This window comes from Neovison vison, chromosome 5 (assembly GCF_020171115.1).
Source record: "Neovison vison isolate M4711 chromosome 5, ASM_NN_V1, whole genome shotgun sequence".
Taxonomy (NCBI): domain Eukaryota; kingdom Metazoa; phylum Chordata; class Mammalia; order Carnivora; family Mustelidae; genus Neogale; species Neogale vison.
Window position 1 is genome coordinate 104102850 of NC_058095.1, and position 24138 is coordinate 104126987.

Here is a 24138-nt window from a genome sequence, read left to right on the forward strand (position 1 = left end):
GTCTCACCCCGTACCCTCTTCTCTGGTCCTGGTGAGGCAGGAGGGAGCTGCGACTTCATCCCACAGAACGGTGTTTGCTTATTACCTGGCAGGGAAAGACCACCTTAGAGGTGATGGAGCTGGGGCACCCACACCTGTCCTGTTTTGTTCATCCCTCCTCATGATCTGTGAGAGCGGCAGAGCCCCTGCTGTTCGGTTTTAAAGCTGGGGACTTGGATTTGCAGATACTGGCTTAGGATCCTATTACTTGAGCTCATAACTGAGCACAGGACCCAGAGCTGTGTCTTCCGAGTCCCCGTCCAGTACTCTTGCCGTAAGACCAGAGTCGGGGCTCTGGACTGTGGTAGGGGTCAGGTCTAGAGGAATGCGTGTGGTCAGTAGAGGCAATGAAAGGAAAGCACTGCTTCGAAGAGCCTGCCGTGAATTTCAGCAATGATACCGTAAATATTTGCATGTCCTTGGCTTGAATGCCACCCTGAGTTCAGTTCTCCTTTGACCTTTGTCCACATGGGGTCCTAACAGCAGGAGGGTTCAGGTACATGTTTGTTGAATGGGAGATAAGCAGCCGATGCTTACCAAATCCCATCCTGTGCCCGCTGTGGTTTCAGTTCTGGGTCTAACGCCTCTCCTGCAGGTGCAGCCTGGGGCCCCGAGTGCCTCACTGGGTGCCCAGGTAGGGGAGAGGACTCAAAGTCCACTGCAGGTGTGCTTTGGCCTTGCTGTTGCACTAGAACAGCGTGCTCATACTCAGGCCGCCGACTCTTAGGCTGAAGGGCTTCCACACCGATAGATGCCATCTTTGTTCCCGCAATCCTGGCCGTTCTGGCTGCTGGTCAGCAAATTGATGAAGGGTGCCCAAGGGAAACGAAGCCTGGATCTGCAGCCTGGCCGAAGGACTGCAGAAGCCACCTGAAGCTTTGGTCTTGACAGTCCGCTGAGTAGGTGTGAACCATGTTGGACAGTTTCCATTCGCTAGAAGCTGAGTAGCAGCAGAGTTGCATGTCGCCGGGTAATGGCCTCATACCCGATTCTCTGAAATGAGAAGCAAGTCTGGAACACAAGCAGGGTCTCCCTCCTGGAAGAAAGCCTCGCTCCCCACCAACTCTTCTGGGAGCAGACAGGCTTGGGCGCCGTCCTCCGTCTGCCCATGGCGCCGATGCCAGGTCACCAGGGAACAGAAGGTTGGGGCTGAGATGGGAGGCGGCCCTTGATTTTCTCTTCCAGTCTGACCTTTGTTTATGTGACTGTTTAACGGACCCCCGGACAGTCGCATGTGCTCGGTCTGTTAAGCTTTTGCTCACGGTTTGGGGAAAGCTTGGGAGGGGATCTCCGTAGCCAGGGGAGGGAGTCACCTCACGGGGCAGGGGGTGGGGGGGGTGGCGTCCTGGTGGTTAGGTGACGGCAGGCTGCTGGCTTGAACAGGTGAGAGTCAGGGAGCCAGTCGTCCTGTGAGCAGCTCACTCTTCCTGCCCAGTCCCGGGTGCCTGCAGAGCTCTTGTGACCGAACACTCCCAGGCTGGAAGGGATCTTATTTTCTGACCCTTCTGAACGCTCCAGAGAATTCCTGACAGTTAATTTCTCAGACTTTCCCCCGTATTTTTGAACTCGGATGGGACCTCGCTTTCACAGCCCTGCTGGTGACTGTGGCTGGTGGTACCAGACCCTCCTGTGGTGAAATGAATGCTTGTGTTTCCGTGCATTTGTTTCTCCGTTTAGATTCCCTGTGTAGCCATTTTACCTCCAGCCCTTGAGCTTGCTGACCCCTCCTTCACCTCGCTCCTCCCCGGTCCTTGCTCCTGCTGCCCTCTGTGGCTGAGGTCAGGAGGTCATCAGCAGAACTGGGAAATCTTTTTTGCAATGAGCAGCTTTTTGGTTAAAGATTTATTCTGGGCTTTCATCTGCAACAGTTACTTTGTACATGTGGTTGTTCCAGGTTGGATTTGGGGCATGCAGGGATGGCCCCAGAACCTCGCTTTATGAAGCTTGGTGGCAGATACGCTGAAGTATAGTGATGGTGTGTCTTTGGGGTGGTGGGAGTTTGGGTAATTTTTTTTCCTCCCTCTTTTTTTTTTTTTTGTTTGCTTTTGGTTTTTTTGTTTGTTTTATATATCACTGTGTCTTCGTTGTGGCTGCTGTAACAAAATACCGTCAACTGGATGGCTTAAACAAACATTTGTTTCTCACAGTTTTGAAAACTGGAAAGCCCAAGATCATAGTGCTGGTTGATTGGGTGTCTGGTGAGGGCCTATTTCCTGGTTTACAGAGGGACACCTTCTTGCTGTGTCCTCAAAGGGTGGATAGAGAGAGCGGTGGCCTCTTATAAGGACACTGATTGCATCATGGGGGGTTCTACCCTCACGACCTCACTAAACCTAAGGTCTTCCCAGAGGCCCGCTCCGAATACGTCACCTTGGGGGATTACGGCTTCTGCATAGAGCTTAGGGGTGGGGGATACATTCCGTGCGTGTTGCCATGACTATGACTAATAAAAGGAGCTGGATCTTGCAGTCAGGCAGACCCAGGTCTGAATCCTAGCATTGCCACGTGGTAGTGGTGAGACTTCAGGTACATTAGGTATTCTATGCACGGTTTTTCCACATGAAATTTGGGGTGTCGGCATCGGTGTTGGCCTCCCAGGGCTGGGGTCCTTAGATGAAACCGCATGTGCGAGTTCCCAGTGGGCACTCGGCAAAGGGTTCCTCTCCTTTGATCCTTGCTCTCCCTTACAGCCGAGTGCTTTGCGTGGGGAGTGCTGAATGAATGAATGACCGGACTCCCGTGCTGGTTTCCTTCCAGTGATCTGCAGAATGCAGCCGCGGGTTCCTTCGCCTCTGCCTTTGCGGCCCTGGTGCTCTGCCCCACTGAGCTCGTCAAGTGCCGGCTGCAGACCATGTATGAGATGGAGGCGTCAGGGCAGATCGCCAGAAGCCACAAGTAAGCGCTGTTCGGGCACAAACGCTGGGTCTCTCGTTGCCTTGCTGCATTGAGTATATGTCAGTTTTATATTCTACTAAAACTCAGTGGCAGAGAAAGAGATTTATCTACTCCAAAATACTGTGTTTTTAGATCTCTTTCCCCTACCAGTCAGAGGGGGACTTCCTAAATGACCTTTCAGAGGGCCGGACCCACTCCTGCTCCCTCAACGGACCACTGTCTGCAGATGTTTCTCACCTGGACGTGGAGAGGACGAGAGATCCTCTCACTCTTGGCTCATTGAGCGCATGAGGCAGCGTCCCCGGCTGTGTTGGAGGCACACAGCAGACAGCTTTGAAACCGTGTCTGAGAGCTGAGCCTTCAGAAATGCCAACTTGGGTTCCAAGATGGATATTTGGTGCCCGTTCCCAGGTTTCACGTGAGCGGATCAGCCCAGATCCCAGGGTCACTCTCTTACCTACCCCCCCCCCCTTCTCGTGTACCCACAGAGAGCCTGGCTTCCGAACACTCCTCAGAGCCCTGGGGAGCTACTCTGCAGCCATCAGAATGCTCTCCCCTCAGTCCTGCAAACAGATCCGAGTTACATGAGTGTGTGTCATACACAGTGTGATTTATTGTCTTCATTAATCTCAACATTTGCTTATTTATCTTGACATCTGGCTGACTAAAGCTCTTTGTCACTGTGGTTGACTCAGTGTGTAAATCTGACCGGAAAAATCAGATTAATTGACCTTTTACCCAAGTAGTCTCCTCCCAGGGAGGGTGGGGTTTCTGATAGAGTTCTATATCCTGCACCCTGGAGATTGTTTACAACCAGTTTGAAGCTACTGTTTCTAGCCTAGAGGTCCCAAAGCATAAGTCTTTGAAACTTTTTATTGAAATCTGGTGTACACCCAGAAATCTTAAGTGGGGGTTCTGTTAGTCACTAAACAAACACTTTGGTAACCAATGCCCAGATTCAGAGGTAGAACAGGAACAGAACCCAGAAAGTTGCTCTCATGTCCCCTAGGAGTCGTTTATGGTATTTTTTTTTCATTTAAATTTTTTTATTAAATTCAATTTAGTTAACATATAATGTATTATTAGTTCCAGGGTAGGATTTAGTGATTCATCACTTAAATACAACACCCAGTGCTCGGTACATCAAGCATCCTCCTCAATGCCCGTCACCAGTTACCCCCCCCCCCCACCTCTCCTCCAGCAACCTTCAGTTGGTTTCCTAAGGTTGTTTTTTTTTTTTTTTTTTTAAGATTTTATTTATTTATTTGTCAGACAGCATAAGTAGGCAGAAAGGCAGGCAGAGACAGAGAGGGGCTCGATCCCAGGACCCTGGGATCATGACCTGAGCCAAAGGCAGAAGCTTTAACCCACTGAGCCACCCAGGCACCCCTTCCTAAGGTATTTTTAAGGAAAGTAATTGTTGGCTCCAAAAACTTAAGCGAATGGACATCTTGCACAACGGTAAGGATCCATTGACAATATTTTAGGTGTGGCTATATACTCCTGGCCTACACAGGGGTATATGGTACCTTGGAGTTAAGACTTGGTTCAGAAGGCAGGCCAGTCACGTTGAGTTGGATCACTGTGTTACATTCCCATTATAGAGTGGGAGCTGAGTTGTAGGAAGGACCTAGATAATGAGTGATGCCTGACGAAGCTTTCTGAAATGCTTTCGATCACGGGGGTTTTGATTCTTCACTGGTCCAAGCGAGGTCACCTGCTGAGAGCACTGTGAAGAGCAAGGGGTTCTCTAAAACACACCAATGATGTGGTTTCTGCTGCTGTTTTCCTGACAGATAAGGCCTGCCATGTTGCACACCGTCAGGAAGAGGGGTCTGGACAGAAAGGATCCTGCATTACTGCTGCTTCAGGGCTCTGATCAGCCTGAAATAGAAGTTCTTGCCTACTTACTTTCTAAGAACTAAATCCTCAGTGCCTCTTGCCCTGTAGAGTTTCTACGAATTTCCTTTGTCTTGCCTTCAAGTAACATCTACTCCCTTACTCCTTCACTGCACTAACACAAAGCAAAAAGACCGTAAGCACTTGAACAGATTCCTTCTATACCCACCCGTTAGAAAGAAAGGTAGAGGAGGGTAGGCACAGAAGGAGGTAGAGGAGTGGCAAATACGCGGGCATTTTATTCTTGCTGAGCTTGTACAGCTCCTTATTGTAATTTCTCTAATTCATTGTTGGACAAAAGTGGGTATTGGCTCTTTTATATCTTGGATAATATCCAGAATGTATGAACGCACTTTTTTTTTTCAATGAACTAAGAAGTGAATTTGTTTATTGAGGGCAGGAGGATGCAAGCAATATAAAAATCAGAGCTCGTCTGGCTTTCCCTGAATTTTCTTTCTCCACCTGTCAAATGGGGGTTGGATTTTATTTGTATGTGTTCTGAGGGTCCCGATCTGCTCCTGGAATCCTTTATACAGGGGGAAGCTGTGGGGCAGATTCCTGAAGACCACCTCCCCCGACCACCCTTGGGGAGAACGGTCATCGGGCAGGAGTGTTGGCTCGGTAGCACCTACTTCTTTTCCCTTGTTTCTTGTGTACCATAAAATAGACCTTGCCCGCAATGGTGAGCCTTGCAACTAGCAAAAAGCAGCTCTAGGAACCTGCCCTGCCATGGTGGCACTGGTCCAGGTCCTTCATTGTTTTGTCCACACTCAGAGGAGGTCTTTCTGATTTTCCAGAAGTCCAGTGTACTCCTTCTCCAGGAGTGTTCTCAGGCACACTTGAGAACACTCCTGGAGAAGTGGCACACTTGGGAAATGTGAACATGGTTCCATTTGAGACGGGGTTCTGGCGTGGTCTGCTGAAGTCTTGGCCGGAGGCATGGTGGCCACACACAGGTCTCATACACACTTTAATGATATTTCCCAGCTATTGGATAGTTCAGGTGAGAACAGTTGTCCTAAAATAATAGGATCTGTGCTTCTCTGAGATTTCCTCCCTGCAGAAACCTCATTTTCAGAATTTGGGCCCCTGGGTTTCTAGAATCAGCCATTCCCTGCCTGCCCAGGGTTGAGCCAGGCCTGCCACTGGGGTGGGAGTGCCAGCCTCGTCTCCCAGCCCCCCATTTCCCCGGCCCTAAACACAGCTCCCTGTTTCTCTGCAGCACAGTCTGGTCCGTGGTGAAGAGCATCCTCAGGAAGGACGGCCCCTTGGGCTTCTACCACGGCCTCTCCAGCACCATACTCCGAGAGGTGCCCGGCTATTTCCTCTTCTTTGGCGGCTACGAGCTGAGCAGGTCATTTTTTGCATCAGGGAGATCGAAGGATGAGCTAGGTAAGCATTTGGCTGGGCTGGGCCGGGCCGCGCCCCACAGTGGCCTGCTTGTTGTAGAGGCTGTGGGGGTCTGCTGGGCACGGAGGTTTCTGGAGGCTTGGAAAGGCCCTTGGCACCTTCCTCTGGGTGCCCTCATGTCCTCACCACGGGGGTGAAGCTGTGCATCCCAGACTTCTTTACTGGAGTAACATTTTAGGGGAGAATATAGAAATTAGTTTCCTTTGGGAAATCACCTGTAAAGCATTTTGCAATAAGCATAAAACTTGGTAATAAATCTTGAGAGTGTTGCAGAGGACTGAAAAATGTCATTCTTTCTACCTTGTCCTGTGTAGCTGCTTGATGCAATCATGTCAATGTTTGGCTTGCAGGAATGATTACTTGTTTCTTCTCAAACACATCACTTCAGTGTTTTGGACTTATTCTGGGGTTAGGCACACTCCCAGGCTTAACTATCGTGTTTAATAAGACAACTTTGGCTTTCATGGTAAAGGAAGAATCAGGGCTGTGGGGCATTAACAGAATGAAATACTGCAGACTGAGAGGGTTGGAAAAACGTGACCTGTGTTTCAGTGGCCACTGTTCTCATTCCCCATGGGGTGGGGGGCGGGTTGCCATGTTGCTGGGGGCCTGCTGGTTCTGTGTGGGCCAGTCCTTCGGAGGGCAGGCCAGGAGGGACACAGCGCCACAGTGACCAGCACTGATATGGTCCTGTGATGAGGGGCAGACCCAGAGTGCCACATGGGACCTTGTGTCCCCTGAGCAGGGAGCCCAAAGGGGCTTGATCCCTGAGATCATGACCTGAGCTGAAGGCAGATGCCTTACTGACTGAGCCACAGGTGCCCCAAGTATCAGCATTTTTATTTGCATCTACCTGCACCCACTACCACCTTGACCTCTGGAAATGCTGTTCTTGAGACAAAAATGCTGTTGGCTGCTTTCCTCCTCCAGGCCCTGTCCCTTTGATGTTAAGCGGTGGAGTTGGTGGGATCTGCCTCTGGCTTGCTGTTTACCCAGTGGATTGCGTCAAATCCAGAATTCAAGTTCTTTCCATGTCTGGAAAACAGGCAGGATTTATCGGAACCTTTATAAGCATTGTGAAAAATGAAGGTGAGTCTACTCATTGCAGGAATGGAGTGGGTATGTCTAGACCGGTCATTTCGCTGTAACCCTCGTGGAGGTCGATCACGTGTGTGTGTGGTTGCTCTCTTCCCCTGCCTCCTGTCCTTTTTCTAGCGCCCCTTCCTTAGCTTGCTTCCATTCTCAAGAATGTTTGATGTCCTTGTTCCTCACTTCTCCAGGATTCTTTGTTCTAAATAGCCCGGAGGGAACTTTAAAACTCCAGATTGTGCCTAAGGGGACAAATGCTTGGAAGTCAGCACCCCTTGTTCTATAGATTATAGATAGTATCAGAAAACCATCTCTAACAGAACCACTAAAGGATTTAAAAGAATGTACTAATTTTAAAGAATGTACTAACTTTAAAAGAAAGTCCCTAATGCTCAGACTTCCTGAAGGTATTTGGCTCTGAATTTTGAGAGTTAACGTAGGAGTATCAAGATTTTCTAGGAGATGTTTGTAGAACGCCCGGACCGTGCCTCTGGTGAGTGAGACCTGTCCTTTCAGCATCCGCTCTACATCTTCCACCTCGGGATGTGAACTTCTCGGGCTTGATTTTGTGAGAGAGCGGTCACAGGGTGTGGAAACGGTTCAGTTCATACTCCAGAGTTGCATAAAACCTCATAGTTGCACAGAGCCCTTACGCCTCCCTCATCCACTTGGATCTTTATAACAGTCTGGGCAGTGCCAGCTGTGGACACAGGACTGTGCTTTTGGCCTGGTGTCTTGTGGTCCTTGTCCTCCCGAGTGACTCTGTGAGGCTGCTGCCCTCCTGTGGCCCTGGGGCTGCTTCTCTCTGCCCAGGTGAGGCCTCGCTCTGCCCAGTCCATGTACCAGGAGCGAGCCCGGGATTCGTGTGTGGTACCTGAGCGTCGCCAAGATTTGCTGGAAGACTAGATGCCTGGCCTCGTGCCGTAGACTCCTTCCTTCCTGTTCGTCCAGGGACACCTGGACAGAAGCCCTTCCGTCCCTTGTCGGCATTCAGTGTGTTGTCTGGATCTGTCGGTGTCCAGCCCTGGGCTCTGCGGCTTCACAGGCTCTCTCTGAGAAGGGGCGTCTCAGTCTTTGATCACTTCTTGTCTTCTAGGAATAACGGCCTTATATTCTGGACTGAAACCTACAATGATTCGAGCATTCCCTGCCAATGGGGCGCTCTTTCTGGCCTACGAATACAGCAGGAAGCTGATGATGAGCCAGTTCGAAGCCTACTGAAGTGTCCTGGCGAAACGAGGTCCCAAGTCTAGGCACGTGACCATTACAGCTCATCTCAGGGTTTCACGGAGTACAAGGCCAACGGGGAATTATTTTGGTTTCATAGGAGTTCTGTTTTTTTGGTCTTCCCCTATTCTACTCTAAATCTTAAACTTTGTGGAAAGGGCCTCCATTTTATCCTATTAATTTCTGCCCATAATCGTACTGAAATCGAACTCAGTTGCTGCTCTTGTCCTTGGTGGGACATTTAGGGTGAGCCGCCGGCCCTGCACAGGATCTGAAAGGCTAAATATAGTTCTTTCGGGACTTTGCATAAACCTGTGTGTGTCCGTGCAGCTTGGATGGTTACATGTTAGTAAGGCGTCATTTAGTTCCATGTTTAATTCTCAGATCTCACCAGAAAAACTCTGAGGTAACCATGTTTCATGAAGATGACTCTGATTCCTTACTCTAGATGTAGGCTCTCTTTTAGAACCTGAGTACATGCACTATCCTAAGTGGCTCAAGTTCAGTTTTTCTGTGGTGCTTGACAACTGATCTATCCATGTAGATTTTGTAGAGGAGAACAGACCTGCAAACTGGTGTGGCTTCCACGTTCGCGATTTAAGTTAGGAGTAAGCCTCTTGGATTTTCCCAAGATGTTCTACTGTTAAAATCGTGCCATTCCCTTCCTAGGTGGGATCGTTGTGCCCCTGACACGTTGTGAGGTTGGCGAGAGCAGCTCGCCCCTCACCTCTGCCAGCTCCCCTTCTCGCCCAAGGAACTCCCCCTCTGCTGGGCCTTAGGTTGAGGGAGGTGCTGAGGGGAGGGGCCCTGCTGCTGTGCTTTGTGAAGGCCCATGACCGCCAGCAGGCCTGCTTCTTCCGTCTCTGGGTCCCGGCCTGGGTAGGACTGCAGATGATTTCTTTGGACCGTCTATGGCCTGCTGATGCACTTTGGCCCACTCACACACTCACTGCCTCCACCGACCAGAAACCCTTCCCGGGAGCAGAGTGCCAAAGCCAAGAGAAGCCCTTGTTCCCTGTCTGGTGCCTGAAGGACCGCACTCGTGGGCAAGGTCCTCTTTCGGATGGAACTGGACAGAACAGAGGGCTTGTCCTCCAGAGTGAGTGATATTGGGGTGACCCTCTTGTTTACGTTTATCTCAGGATCACTAACTGCCATGTTTATTGGGTTGAGCCTTTTACATTTGGTACTGGCAGTCCATGGATCTTCAGGATTGTATATAGGGGGTGACTTTACAAAGCAATGAAACAAGCCACGTAATTTTATTTAGCTATGCCATACGAATGCACTAACCACCACCACAAAACTCCAGGTCACCTGTTGTAAGAGCGTCCCTTCTCGTCCCCACTTAGGCAAGCCTCATCACACCGTGCTGCTCCAAGACCAGCAAGGGCTCTCTCGGAAACCAGTGTTCTTAAGCAGGCTGACGCTGCTAACATCTGTCCCGTGTGTGTCTGTCCTTGTTGGCACAGTGTCCCCCTCGAGTGAAACCTCTGGTTTCCTGAAGCTTTTTGTTCTCTGCAGAGGCTCTGTGCTAACTCTAGCCCCGCACCAGAAGCCAGAGGGTCGGGGCAGTGAGCAGCTGCTCTTTCTGTGTACTGCAGTTGTGCAAGTCGGTCCCCCAGCAGCATTCTTCTTCTGCCTGCTTGTGTGGATGGGGTCGATGTAGCAGGAAACTGTTCTAGTTTTTAAAAATAGCTAAATTTCCTATTATGTTTTGGATAATTCTATTCCAGGGTAGTCAGATCTATTTGAAAAAAACCAGTATCATTCTGATGTACCATGATGTAAGATTCTCGAGTTGTTCAAGGAAGTTTTTGGGTCAGGTTGTAAGGAGACAAGCCTGTAAATTCTCTTTATGTGAGCAAAAGCACAAGAGTGTAGCAACTCAGTGGCCAGGAATTTGGATGCATCTTGGAGGGTTAAGGAAGAGGAACCCTAACTGTAATCTTCTTTCAAAAAGCAAGTCTTGAAAATTGGGGTTTTCTTCCTTAGTACCAGCTAAGTATCTACCCCCCCACCCCGCCCCCTGTCCATTTACCTAAGCCTGCCACCTGGTCTGCCCCTCTGGCTTATGGCTGCATGCATGTTCAAGGGAACAGTACAAACTGTTTAGCGGCAACATGTGTTTCTGTAACACGAATTATAGCAAGTAATGTAGTCAGAGCTTTTCCTAAAAAGCCTTTATATGGGCTGTTGCACTGGTAGCTGAGACCCTTTGAGGGCTATTTGGAGGGAAAGAGAGCACCTGCATCCAGGCATGTTCATAAATAAGGACATTTTATTTATATAATATATAAATATATAAACATATACATAATGACATTAAGGTACTTAGAATAAAACAACATCCAGCAATGAAGAGAATAGGATTCCCTGTGGACACTGGACTAACCAGTGTTGATAGTGAAAAGATGATCTTCACAGAGTTCCCTACATTTAAATGAAGTTGGCTGGGAGCAGAGTCTGTGTCAGGGGGTGTATTTTAAAATCCTCTAGATTTCTCTAGGCAGACATTTCCTTTGACTTCACAGTGATGTTACAAAGAGAATCTACTGTAACGTCTGCTTATGTTTACCCAGATTCTCTTGTCCTCCAAGGACTGCCTGTTATTGAAGCTTGTATCACAAGCTCTGTGGGGACTGCTTATAGGAACGGTCCTGTGGGCTCAAGCCTTGTTCTGGTGCCAATCGGAGGTTTGTTAAATAGCTTAGAACTGACCTCTTCAATCTGACATTACACATGTGAAAGCAGGGACTACTTGCCCAAAAATACATAATAAACCTCACGCAATATTGTGAGGAATCATTTTAAATGTTATTTTGATATGAAAGTTCTTTTAAACTCTTAACATTGGCACACTGTCCCCAGAAACAGTAGTTGTCTCAACTCTGGCATATACGTCCTTCAGGAAAGAAAAAGGACCATTAACCTTGCATATTGTATATACTTAAGGTTGTCAAAAATGTGTATGTAAATGTATAAGTATACATGCAAGGAAGGAGGGTTAGGAGACCTAAATGTGTGGCAGGGATTGTGGAGAACGGGGTTCTGTCCCAGATGGCACTAGTATCTCACTTCTTCAAAATACAGCTCAACTGCAAACTCCTCACGATAGATTTTCCATGTTTTTTTTTTATGGGGATTATCGATTTCATTTCTTGGAAGGTAAAGTCTAGGAAAGAAGAAACATGTTTCAAGCACAGAAGGCCAACCAGGGTTAGTCTTAGTCCCTCTCCTGTGCCTCAGTTGGCACATACAAGTGGAAGGGCTTGGTAACATCTGGGATGGCCAATGTTGGGGCAGTCAGTAAGGCTGTTTGTCATTCCCAAAATGCTCCTTCTGCCGCAGCTGTCCACTCTACCATAGTGAGTCCCTCCTTAGCCAGTTCACAGAGAGGTCGCACCATCTCTGCAAACCGCGGTATCCACAGCTTGCAGCAGCCCACCGTCCCAAGGAACTCCCTCATGGAGACCGAAGCCTAAATAAGTGGCGGCTCTGACAGAGCTGTGCTTTTATTGCTGACACCCGATACCCTTTTCCCTGCAGAGTTTGTAAGAGAGCTCTCGTCCCCCACAAGCAAGACCCATAGTCCTCAGCGGCTATTTCTACTATTCCCACTAATTCAGTCCTCCTTCAAGTACTAGAGAACTAGAATCCTAGAGAACTTCCAGACTCAGGAACGAATTTTTAGATAGGGAAGAAGTTTCCCTGGAATAATAATCTTCAGTTAATTTATAAAAAAAGATTTCCCAGTTTAGTCACTAGGAAGTCATTTCTAAATGGGAGACTATTGATTTTTTTTTTTTTTAAGCTGTCTTCACGGATGCTTACTGTGTCCTCTAACTTCTGCCCTAGATCTAGGTGTGTCAGTCACCTTTAAACTAGCTAAAGCCTTCCTCAAGGATGCTTTCCTTTCTGGCCTAGAATGTGGTAGGTGGTCGGTCATCAGAAGATGAACACACACGGTGGACCTGCCCAGTCGGGGTAACTGAGCAGACTCCTGCTACACTTGCAAGGGGAGGGACTCATCACCACACCGAGATCTGATTAGAATACATCTCAGCTCCTATGACACAGTCCTATGGCATGGACTTTGAGGATAAGGCCACAGTGGTTCTCAACACTAACCCTATATTTTACATAATGAAGAATGGGGGATTTGAGGATTTCTTGGTTTCTATAAATTGAGGGGAGGAGTGCCATTCTGCCTTACACAGATCTTGGAGATTAAGCCATTTCTATAGAGCCATACCTGTTATTTTGTACAAAAGATGTATGGAACCAAAAGAAAAATGGGCAGTTGTCGTAATATTTCGGAAGGTCCTAAAATTAAAAAAAAAAAAAGTTAATTTTCATAGTAAAAATAATACTAAAAACTAATTCCAAAGGGATTAAAATTCCTTCCTATCCTTCCTTTCTATATCTGTCAAACAATTAGAGCCCTTAGACACACAGCACTTAACCTCTATAACCCTCCGCTCACGACACAAAGGAGACTTTAAAAAATGGCTTTTTCTTGCCATTCCTATCAAAATTTAAGGCAAGGTGGTTTTTTCTATATAAATTAGACAATAGTCCTCCAACCTAGTTTACATCGTGCTGACCAGAGACTGATGCCACTTTATGTCCAAAGACCTCATCCATTTCTACAAGCAGCAGCTGCATTGATAACTGACTGTCAGTATTAATGACAAGAATACCCACACATGAGAGAGTTTTCATCTCATGGCCCTTGAGAATCACAAAATTAAGCAACACTGCCCGGACTAGTACTTCTTGTAGTGGAGCTTCTGCTTCGGACCACTGACTGAGCTAGTGTTCAGACCGGCTTCAGGGATCAAAGGGGAGCCGTCTGGTATGGGAACAATCGAAGTCACTTGCTTCCACACACATACCATTTCACTATTGAACAGATTTTCCCATAACAGGGAGCAAGCAGGGGGTGAAGGAGGGCACAAACTTTAACGTGATCAACATTGTTAGTTGTTGGCAGTTCTGCTTGATGATTTCAATAAGAAAACAAAACCACTGAGGCTTAGAAATTTATGTAAAGAGTAACACTTGTACACTTTGTGACATCTCAGCAGAAGTTATACATGTTCAGAGCAATGACAATGGCAAACATTCTCATTTTTCATAAGGTAAATATTAGATTAAAAATACTATTTAAGGGGCACTTGGGTGGCTCAGTGGGTTAAAGCCTCTGCCTTCAGCTCAGGTCATGATCTCAGGGTCCTGGGATTGAGCCCCATATCGGGCTCTCTGCTCAGCAGGGAGCCTGTTTCCCCCCCTCTCTCTCTTCCTGCCTCTCTGCCTACTTGTGATCTCTGTCTGTCAAATAAAATTTAAAAAAAAAATACTATTTAACATGAATATGTATCAGTTCAAAGGAAAGTCAGATCTCCCTCATTTTAAAGTACTTTATAAACTATGGGGGGCACTGTGTTTTAAAGATACAAAACAAAAGTGTGATCACCACTCTGCAGTAAACATATCTTTGTTTTTTCCTTATTTGAAAATATATGCAAGTTGTATAGAATTTAGAAAAAATGAGCAAGGGGCGCCTGGGTGGCTCAGTGGGTTAAGCCTCTGCCTTCGGCGCAGGTCACGATCCCAGGGTCCTGGGATTGAGCCCCATATAGGGCTCTCTGCTCAGTGGGGTGCCTACTTCCCCCCCCCCCGTCTACTTGTGATCTCTGTCAAATAAATAAAATCTTTTTTAAAAAATGAGCAAAAATCTCTTATGTTCTTTTTAAAAAATTTTGATATAGACCAGCCTTGTTTTTCTCCCCCTCTCTGGTGAGGGGTTGACATCTCCTATCCTGTTCCCTCCCAGGAATTGTAGTAAAGGAAATCCTAAATCAGAATCATTCAAAAGGCTAGACAAGAATACTGGCATAGGTTGGTTCTGGATGACTCACAGAAGAGGAGAAAAACTGCACTTTGATGTCATCATACAGTGGTGGGCAGTTGGACAGATGGATTGTCACGCTGTTTGTTTCCGCATCAAGAAGGATCTGTGAATGATCACACGGAACTCAGAACCATAACCCTAGCTAATGGGTGGATAAACGGTGAAGTTCAGTTTGCTTATCGTGGCTTCCTGGATTTATCAAGTACACTTGGTCTCAGAGTGCAGCCATTACACATACAAATAAATGTGAATCATTGTTTCTATTAAGTTGCAATACAGTTTACATTTTTAAAAGGCCAACATGTTTGGAGGGTATGGTACTGCACTGCTGAAAGGTGAAATACTCCCTTTTCCATCAGAATTTAAATGTCACTGTTGAACGTGTGTCATTTGATTTGCAGATGCCGGGACACTCTAAGAAGCTCAGTTTTAAAGTTGGCATTCACATTCAAAAAGCAATATGGGATTGGTCATGTTTTATTAAAAAGGCGCTTGCTGATGGTATCATAGGCCTTGTCCATAGCTTGTCCATAGTGGCCTTGTCCACTCCATGGATGGAGTGACCAAAGATTGGCCACGTTTCTGGAATGAAGGACTTTGGGGCTATCCTGAGTGTTACTGATTGGCCCTTGCACAATAGTGGTACCCACACTGAGGACAGTCTGCGAAATACCAAAGAAGGTGCAGACTCAGGGGATGCTTCAAGGAGCTACAGACATAAACAATGGTAGAATGGCATGAATTACATGTCAAGCTGGATAATGAAGACTGTGTGGTTGTGTGTTCTGGGGAGCTTAATGAGAAGCATAAAGTAAGAAAGTTTCACAGAGGAGCAGGAAGAGTTCTGTGTGGTGGATTTGTACACACGAGCACTGAAAGAGAATGCTGTGCAGACTGGGTGGTGTGGGGGAGGGAGAGGAAAGACATCGAACACATGAAACAGAAATGAGAGTGTTGTGTCCCAAGGGCCAGAAGGCACCCCGTCTACTTGGAATGGAGTCTGTAGGTTAAGTTACAGAAGGAAATAAGCTCAGGTCTCAGGTAGGATAGGGAAATATCTTGAAGGTTCAAGAGCCAGGAAATAAGAAAAATTGTGGAAGCATGGGGGCGGGGCAATTCCTATGTGACAAAGTGGCCCGACAGTTATCACTTATAACAGTTAGTGATTATAGCTCACAAAGCAACTTCACATATATTATCTAACTTAATCCTCACAACCCTGGAGATGTGATCTTTATTTTGCAGATATACTGAGCCAAAGATACTGACTGGCTTTGACTACAGGCACAGAGTGCATTCTTCTTCTGCTCTACTTACTGCTTTTCAAGTAGGAGCAGAGAAATGCCTGCATATTGCCAGTCTCTCAACACTGTATAGCATGAAGAGAAGGGACAGGTAGGGAGACCACTGTAGAAATCCAGGCATGAGCAAATGAGGTGCCCGACTGGGCCGTGACAATGGGAACAGAAAGGAACGGAGAGAGTGAGGAGAGATTCCAAAGGTAAAATCGATAGGAAGTGGTGACTGGATGTGGGGGCACGGCCAGGAGAGACTCAAGGATTCTACATCGCGAGGCCTCAGTGAGAGAATTCTGGTGTCACTTGCAGAAGCAGAGGAAAAGCTCATCTGACCAATGTGGATTGACACACACAGTTCTGTCGTTGGGGCAGAAGCTGTCTAGGTAGGTGTCCTGCACCTACCACGTGGCGGTGCAGGGGGTACTCAAGTCTGGGCTAGCGGATGGAAGAGAAAAATAGTTTGCGGCAGGGGAATGGATGAGCAGAACCAAGAGTGGAGTATGTGCAGAGATCAGAACAGAAGTCACGGATCCGGTCTGGGTGCGTGCCTCCCGTGGGACCAAGGGGAAGGAGTGGTGCTGGGGAAGCAATAGGAGAGACACAAACCTGTAGAGAGAATTTGGAGGGTTTATATTTCTTAAGACCCCAGAAAGCTTCTTATTGCTTTAGGGTAGTCCAAGGCACTTCAACATTTAAGAAAACAGACTACCAGGTCCCATCGCTTAGGGGAAAGAGGTATATATGTCCCCTTCCGACCACTCTTGAGTTACTTCTCACAGTGCAGTCCCATGGGACATCGGAGGCAGAGTCACTTGGGACACTGCGGACCCTTAACATGCTGGTTTGACATTGAGATTTGAAACAAACACCAGAATTTCCAGTTTGCATGCTATCTCTTACCTGACAGTTTTTGGAAGCAGAGCCGAAAAAGATGATCTGGCTCTGCATTACTATTTGTACTTTGAGATCAGTGCCATTGCCTTTTCCTACACCTGAAGGAAATAAAGTTAGGCTCATTAGAACAAAGAGCAAAATGTCTCACCGATTAACATTATGGATTAAAGAGAAAATTATGGCAGCTGACAGTGTGTCAATAGTGAATCTTCTGGGTCTTACTTGGATTCCGTCTTTAAAAGACAAAGCTGTAAGCCCAACTTTGTCTCCTAAAGCTCAATTTATAAGGCTGGAGGGGGAAAAAAAAGACATATAGTTTAGCTTCTAAGACAGAACTTCATCTCTTCACCTTTCTAGAAAAAAATCAGGTAGGTAACTTGCCACCTTTCCTGCTAATGTGTTGCTTGCTTCAGACATCCGACAATGGGTCTTAAACAGTCTAATTTCCTCTTACCCTCATCTGGAGTTAGATATTAGACAGCTGCATCCAAACATTCCGGTGGCATTCACGATACATCTATATAGACAAATGGTTTCTTGCTCTCTATTCGATTCAGATGAACCCTTTTTTTAGTAGTTCCTAAAGGCTGGTTTCTCAAGCCTTCAATTAATTCTAACTGCTTTTCTTTTAACGAGGAATGTCACAAATATGCATAGAAGTAAAGGTACAGAACTAAAAAAATATTCTAACAGTCATATGTTAATCATTCTTGATGTTCAGATTCTATTTGCATCGTAGAACACATTATTAATTTGTATTAAGCATCATCATGTCTGAGCCTTACTTCCTCCACCCCATGCCATCCTATCCCATTCCAGTTACAGAACTCCTTTGCAGAACTGATGTTCACCAGAAATTAGTGAAAATGTAGAACTAAATTAATTCAAATACTTACCACATGACAGGAAAGGGCACTGATTTATAAGCTTAATTCCCACACATTTAAACCTCTTAAAATAAAGCATATTTCTATAATATAAAAGGTAAAAAAGACATGAGGGGAAGAGTCTGGCTCACCTACTCCCACCTGTTTATTTGTCCAGCTCCAAATGGAGAACATTTTTATGCACATATAATCAAATACGAATACTCTCCCAGAGTATTTTTATATATGTACGTACACACAAATATGAATACATATAATTCCCCACTTCTGTGTTACAGAAATTGTTGCATACCACAGCACTGTTCTGTGCCTTGCATTTTTTAAATACATGTCAAAAATCTTATTTGACTCATCAATTAATAAAAAAAACCAGTAAAATGTTACAGCTGATTCAAAGTAAACTACAAGCCTCTGTGGAAAACAGTATGGAGTTTCCTCACAAAATTAGAAAGAGAATTACTGTATAGTCCCGTGATTTTGCTACTAGGTATTTACCCAAAGAATATTAAGCACCAATCTGAAGAGCTATATACACCCTTGTGTTTATTGCAGCATTATTTACAATAGCCAATACATGGAGGCAATCCAAGTGTGTACTGAGAGACGAATAGGTAAGGAAAATGTAGTGAAGATGTATTTATACAGGTATACACACACACAATGGAACGTTGCTCAGCTGTAATTAAAAAAAAAAATCTTGCCATTTGCAACAGTGTGGATGGACCTATGGGGATGCTAAGTGAAACAGAGAAGCAAATATATTTCAATCATGTGGAATTTAAAAATATAAATGAAAGAAAAAAAGGAGACAAAAAATCAGACCCTTCAATACAGAGAACAAACTGATGGCTGCCATAAGGGAGGTGGGTAGGGGGATGGGTGAAATAAAGGGGAATAAAGAGTACACTTATCATTTTAAAAATTAACATATATGTATTATTTGTTTCAGGGGCACAGGTATGTGAATTATCAGTCTTACACGATTCACAGCACTCGCCATAGCATATGCTCTCCTCAATGTCCATAAATTTTTTTTAAAGATTTTATCTATTGATTTGAGAGACACAGAGAAAAAAAGCATGAGCAAGGGGGAGGCAGAGGGAGAAGGAGGCTCCCCGCTGAGCAGGGAACCTGACACAGGGCTCTATCCCAGGACTCTGGGATCACGACCTGAGCCAAAGGCAGACACTTAACAGACTGAGTCACCCAGGTGACCCATGAGAGTTTACTTATCTTTTTTTTTTTTTTTAAAGATTTTATTTATTTATTTATTTGACAGGCAGAATCACAAGTAGGCAGAGAGGTAGGCAGAGAGAGAGAGGAGGAAGCAGGCTCCCTGAGGAGCAGAGAGCCCGATGCGGGGCTTGATCCCAGGACCCTGAGATCATGACCGGAGCCGAAGGCAGAGGCTTTAACCCACTGAGCCACCCAGGCGCCCCGAGAGTTTACTTATCTTGATGATAATATACTTATCTTGATGAACACTGAGTAATGTATAAAATTACTGAATCATTATATTGTACACCTGGAGCTATTATAAACTAACGTATGTTATACTCCAATTAAAAAAAAATACTGCGCATCTATTGGGAAATAAAGATTGATGACATGAGTTTACAAACAGATATAAAATGGCTTAATCAGTCGCATGGGTGGCTCAGTTGGTTAAGTGACTGCCTTTGGTTCAGGCCATGATCCCAGAGTCCAGGGACTGAGTACTGCTTTGGGCTCCCTGCTCAGCGGGGAGTCTGCTTCTCCCTCTGACCTTCCCCCTCTCATGCTCTCTCTCTCTCTCATTCTCTCTCTCCCAAATAAATAAATACATAAAATCTTAAAAAATGGTTTAATAATCAATTTCTTTCCACTAGATACAACTAACTTGTATTTTTATGTACAAAAATTATTTACAGTATTATTACTTTTCTACAACTTAGAGTTATAAAGAGCTTAAAGACCATGAGAGGTAGACATAATCCCAGAAGGGTGCACAAGTCAAAACACTGCTCACTGCAAATTCTTTCACCCTTTTTTCTGACAGTCTCCCCATCCCCATTCTGTTTTGATCTTAACAACCTCAAAGGAAGATTATTCTTACTCCAAAAGAAGGCTGGTGTCTCTAACATTGAGTCACGAAGAAATAGGAAATCGGAACAGACCAATTACTAGTAATGAAACGGAATCAGTCATCAAATAACTCCCGACAAACTAAAGCTCAGGACCAGATAGAATCACAGGTGAAGTCTGCTACACTTTTTTAAAGAGTTAATACCTATTCTCCTGAAACTATCCCACAACAGGAGGTGAAGGAAAACTTCCAAATATATTCTATAAGGTCAGCATTACCCATACCAAGACCAGACTAAAGTCACGATTAAAGAAACAACAAATAAATAAATAAAACCACAGGCCAACATTCCCCATGAACTTAGATAGATATAAAAATCCTCAACAAAATATTAGCAAAGTACATTCAACAATAAAAAGATCATTTGCCATGATCAGTGGGATTTCTTTTGGGAATGCAAGCATGGTTCAATATTTTCAAATCAGCCAACATGGTACACTGCATTAGCAAGAGGAGGATAAAAGTTATATGATGGTTGTTTTTTTGTTGTTGTTGCTGGGAAGATGGCAGAGTAGGAGGATCCTGTGCTAACCCTGTCCCCTACACACACACCAAGATAACAGCCACATCAAGTGCAACAAACTCTGAAAAGGACCCAAAGACTGGCAGAACAGACTTTCCACAGTAGAGAGGAGGCCACATCGAAAAGGTAGGTGAGGTGAGGACACAGTTGAGAACCAACCCCCCAGTAAGACTATGCATGAAGAGGAGGGACCCCCCAAGCATGGAGAAGCAAGAGGCTCAGACCACAGAGCAGGCACAGGAGACGTGCGCTGAGAAGACAAGTCCCCATAACAATTGGCTTTGAAAACTAGTGGGGCTTAATAGGTTTTGAGGACCAGCAGGGCTCAACTCTGGGCACTTTATTTATTTACTTGAGTATAATTAACATAAGTGTTGTGTATTAGTTTTATTTCAGGTGTATTTATTAGTATTAGTTCCAGGTGTACAGTATAAGGATTCAACAATTCTATACAATCAAGGCCAGTGTACTATTCATCATCTTTATCTATTTCACCAATCCCTTACCCCACTTAACTTCTGGCAACTAGTTTCTTCTCTGTATTTAAGACTCTAGTTTTTTGTCTTTTTCTTTGTTGTTTCTTAAATTACTATGTGCATGGAATCATATGGTACTTGTCTTTCTCTGATAGACTTATGCATTTAACAATATACCCTCTAGGTCCATTCATGTTGTTCAAAAAACAAGATTTCATTCCTTTTTATGACTGAGTAATATTCCATTATACTTATGTGTATATGCACCTTCTCTTTATGCATTTATCCATCAGTGGACACTTGAGTTGCTTCCATATACTGGTTATTGTAAATAATGCTGAAATAAACATAGGGGGTATATATAGCTTTTAAAATTAGTGTTCCCATATTCTTTGGGTAAATACCCGGTAATACTCAACCTGGGTTGACCCAATATTGGGTCATATGGTAATTCTACTTTTAATTTCGTGAGGAAACTCTATAGTATTGCCCACAGTGCTTGCACCTCTATGTCTACTGTAGCATTACTTACAATAGCCAAGACGTGGAAGTACTCAAGTGTCCATCGATAGATGAATAAAGAGGTGGTGTGTACATAGAATGGAATATTATTCACCCATAAAAAGAATGAGATTTTTGCCACTTGTGACAACATGGATGGAACTACAGGGTATTATGCTAAGTGAAATAAGCCAGACCAGAAAAGGACAAATACAAAAAGTATTTCCTTATATGTGGAATCTAAAAAATAAAACAAACAAAAATGAACAAACAAAAAGTAGAACCAGACCTGTAAATACAGAGAACAAACTGATGATTGCCAGAGGGGAGGCAAGTGGGGAGAGGCACAAAACAGGTGAAGGAGAGTGGGAGATATAGGCTTCCAAGCATGGAATGAGTAAGTCTTGGGGGATAAAAGATACAGCATAGGAAACATAGTGAGTGAAACTCAAATAGTGTTGTATGGTAAGGGATGGTAGCTACACTTGTGAGCATAACATAATGTATAGACTTGTCAAATCACCAGTTTATGTATCTAAAATGAATGTAACATTTTTAAAAAAGATTTTATTTATTTATTTGACAGAGATCACAAGTAGGCAGAGAGGCAGGCAGAAAGAGAGGGGGAAGCAGGCTCCCTGCTAAACCAAGAGCCAGATGCTGGGCTCAATCCCAGGATACCGAGATCATGACCTGAGCTGAAGACAGAGGCTTAACCAACTGAGCCACCAAGGCACCCCTAAAATGAATGCAACATTTTCTGTCAAGTATATTTCCATAGAGAAAATGTTTATAAAAGTAAGGGGGGGCAACTTGTAGAAGTCCAAGAATCGTTACTATAAAATAATGACAACAACAACAAAAGAGGAAGAAAGCCACTGTTGCTAGAGATGATTTATGGACGGACAGAGAAGTGGGGAATAAAATCTGAGAAGTGGATGAGGGGGGCTGGACAGGTGTGATGAGACATGCCAGAGACATTTTCATTCAAGTAAATTTCACAGAGATCTACTGAGCTCCAACTGTGTGTCACGATCTGGGGGATTCAAAGACGAATGAATAATGGTCTCTGTCCTCATGCAATTTGCAACATACTAGATCACCTGACAGAGACCAGGGAGATACAGTGTTATAAATACGACACCTCAGTATAAGGAAATGCATGATCACAGGTTGAGTTCTCCCGGAAGTGGACCCTAAACCAACACTCCGGGTACTAGTGATTTATGAAGGAAGTGCTCCTAGGAGGAAGTTCTTCATAAGAGCAAAGGAAGGGTGAGGATTCAGCAGATTCAGCTTGATCCCTGGGGAATTCTTTGGTGTAAATTATACTGCAGAGTTTGTCACACTTGGAAGCAAAGGAGTTGAGTTTTTGTACAGCTGCTAGTCATTGCGTATGGGCTGCCCAACAGGGTGGTGACACTCTCAGGGATTTGGGGCTCTAAATAACTGAGTTGGCTCCAGTAGTAATTCTCCAAGGATTATAGTAAAGGGGGTGGAGGCGGGGGGGTGTGTGGAATCACAGAGCTGGTGGAAGGGATCCAATGGGATCTTGATGCGGCACCAAGAGTGTCCAACCCCAAAGGCTAACAGAACTTCTTAGCCTAGAGGGTGCAGTTTTTTGGGCAAGCTAACAATACGATAAGAGGATAATAAGTAAAAATATATATATATAAAAAGAAAAATGCTGGTGTCATTAGCTTTGGCCTGGTTATTTACATGGGTGCTGAAAGACTGGTAACTTACCATGTAGCCCTTCTGAAGTTGGCTCTGAAGTCTGGACACACATGGTACTGAACAGCTGCTAAGATTACAACTTTGTCTGGAAGTCTCCATGAGGCATCTCAAACTGGACTTTTAGAATCTATTTGTTAGCCTGAGTCTAGCAAACCAAACCCATGAAACCCTCTCCCAGTTTTCTTCTGCAGTACTTATTCATTTGGGGTAGCTCCTCTGTTCTACATCTCTGCACCTTCCAGTCTTAACTAAACAATGTTTCTGCAGTTTATATAAAATTTAAAATATTAGCAGAGACGTCACAGTCTTAGGGTATAACATCAGACTGAGAAACATACGAAATTCCAGAACTTATTAAAAACATTTTTAAGCTCAGAATTTTGAGAAAGAATTCCCATTCTCACTATTCATGTTAGAAAAATACATTAAAATTTCACTGGACCAAATGCCTATTTGTCTGTCTGGAACGGTTAATACTCATGGGGGTCTGTATAGATACCGTTGGTCCCATTGTTAACAAAGAAGAAACTGAAGCAGAGCATACACTCACGCAATTCTGGCTCTCCTACCCTGAGTTGGTTTTATGGTTGCGTTTATATTTCTTGGTGGGAGGAACTGCTCCAGTGGCTAACCATGTTGTTTTTCCTGGTCTAGAATAAAGTGGTCGACTCTTTTTGCAGGACCCCACTGAATGTGGGAAGGGAACAGAGCAAAACTGCTGTCCTCTACCTTCTGACACCTGTTGGACAAGCCTGGCTCTGCCTGGGGAGGTGTGGCAACACCTGGAATTCTGAGTGAGGTCAGCCATTAGCCCTCCTAATTCACACACAGCCAAGGAAACAGTCATAATGGACTCTCTAAAGGACTTTGCAGTCTGCAAAGCCTTTTCACCAACAGTTGCTAATTTTTATACACAGGCAGCCTTCTGCCCGAATGGGCCGTGTTTCAAGAGTCTGCCTGCACAATGCTTGTTTGGAAACCTAGACAAAATTTCCCACAGAAACAATGTTCCTGGGTTGACATTGGTTTTCACAAGCCGGAAACCGATGCAATCCGTTTGTGGTAATCCATTGAAACTCCTCACCACCACCTCTGTGTGTGTGGTGGGGAGGAAGGGATATAGAAATAATTTGAAAAAAGCATTTTATCCTTTACTGTAATTTTTTTTACTATGCAGTATGTATATATATATATATATATATATATTTAAAGGATTCTTTT

General features: G+C 44.9%; 2 protein-coding genes across 3 annotated transcripts in view; one reads left to right on the forward strand and one right to left on the reverse strand.

The window, feature by feature from the left end:
- The window catches only part of LOC122907045 (mitochondrial ornithine transporter 1), a 58626-nt gene extending 44843 nt beyond the window's left edge, over positions 1-13783 (forward strand). For both annotated transcript variants that reach the window (XM_044249643.1, XM_044249642.1), the window contains exons 4-7: positions 2797-2934; positions 6056-6225; positions 7174-7332; positions 8429-13783. In XM_044249643.1, the coding sequence (XP_044105578.1) occupies positions 2797-2934; positions 6056-6225; positions 7174-7332; positions 8429-8553 (592 nt within the window). In that variant the 3' untranslated portion in view covers positions 8554-13783. The remainder of the gene's footprint in view (positions 1-2796; positions 2935-6055; positions 6226-7173; positions 7333-8428) is intronic.
- Positions 11626-24138, reverse strand: part of LOC122907439 (phosphatidylinositol 3,4,5-trisphosphate 3-phosphatase TPTE2-like) — a 75658-nt gene continuing 63145 nt past the window's right edge. Inside the window, exons 16-19 of the mRNA XM_044250299.1 lie at positions 16675-16766; positions 14484-14579; positions 12815-12885; positions 11626-11734 (exon numbers count right to left, since the gene is read on the reverse strand). Coding sequence (XP_044106234.1) covers positions 11626-11734; positions 12815-12885; positions 14484-14579; positions 16675-16766 — 368 coding nt within the window. The remainder of the gene's footprint in view (positions 11735-12814; positions 12886-14483; positions 14580-16674; positions 16767-24138) is intronic.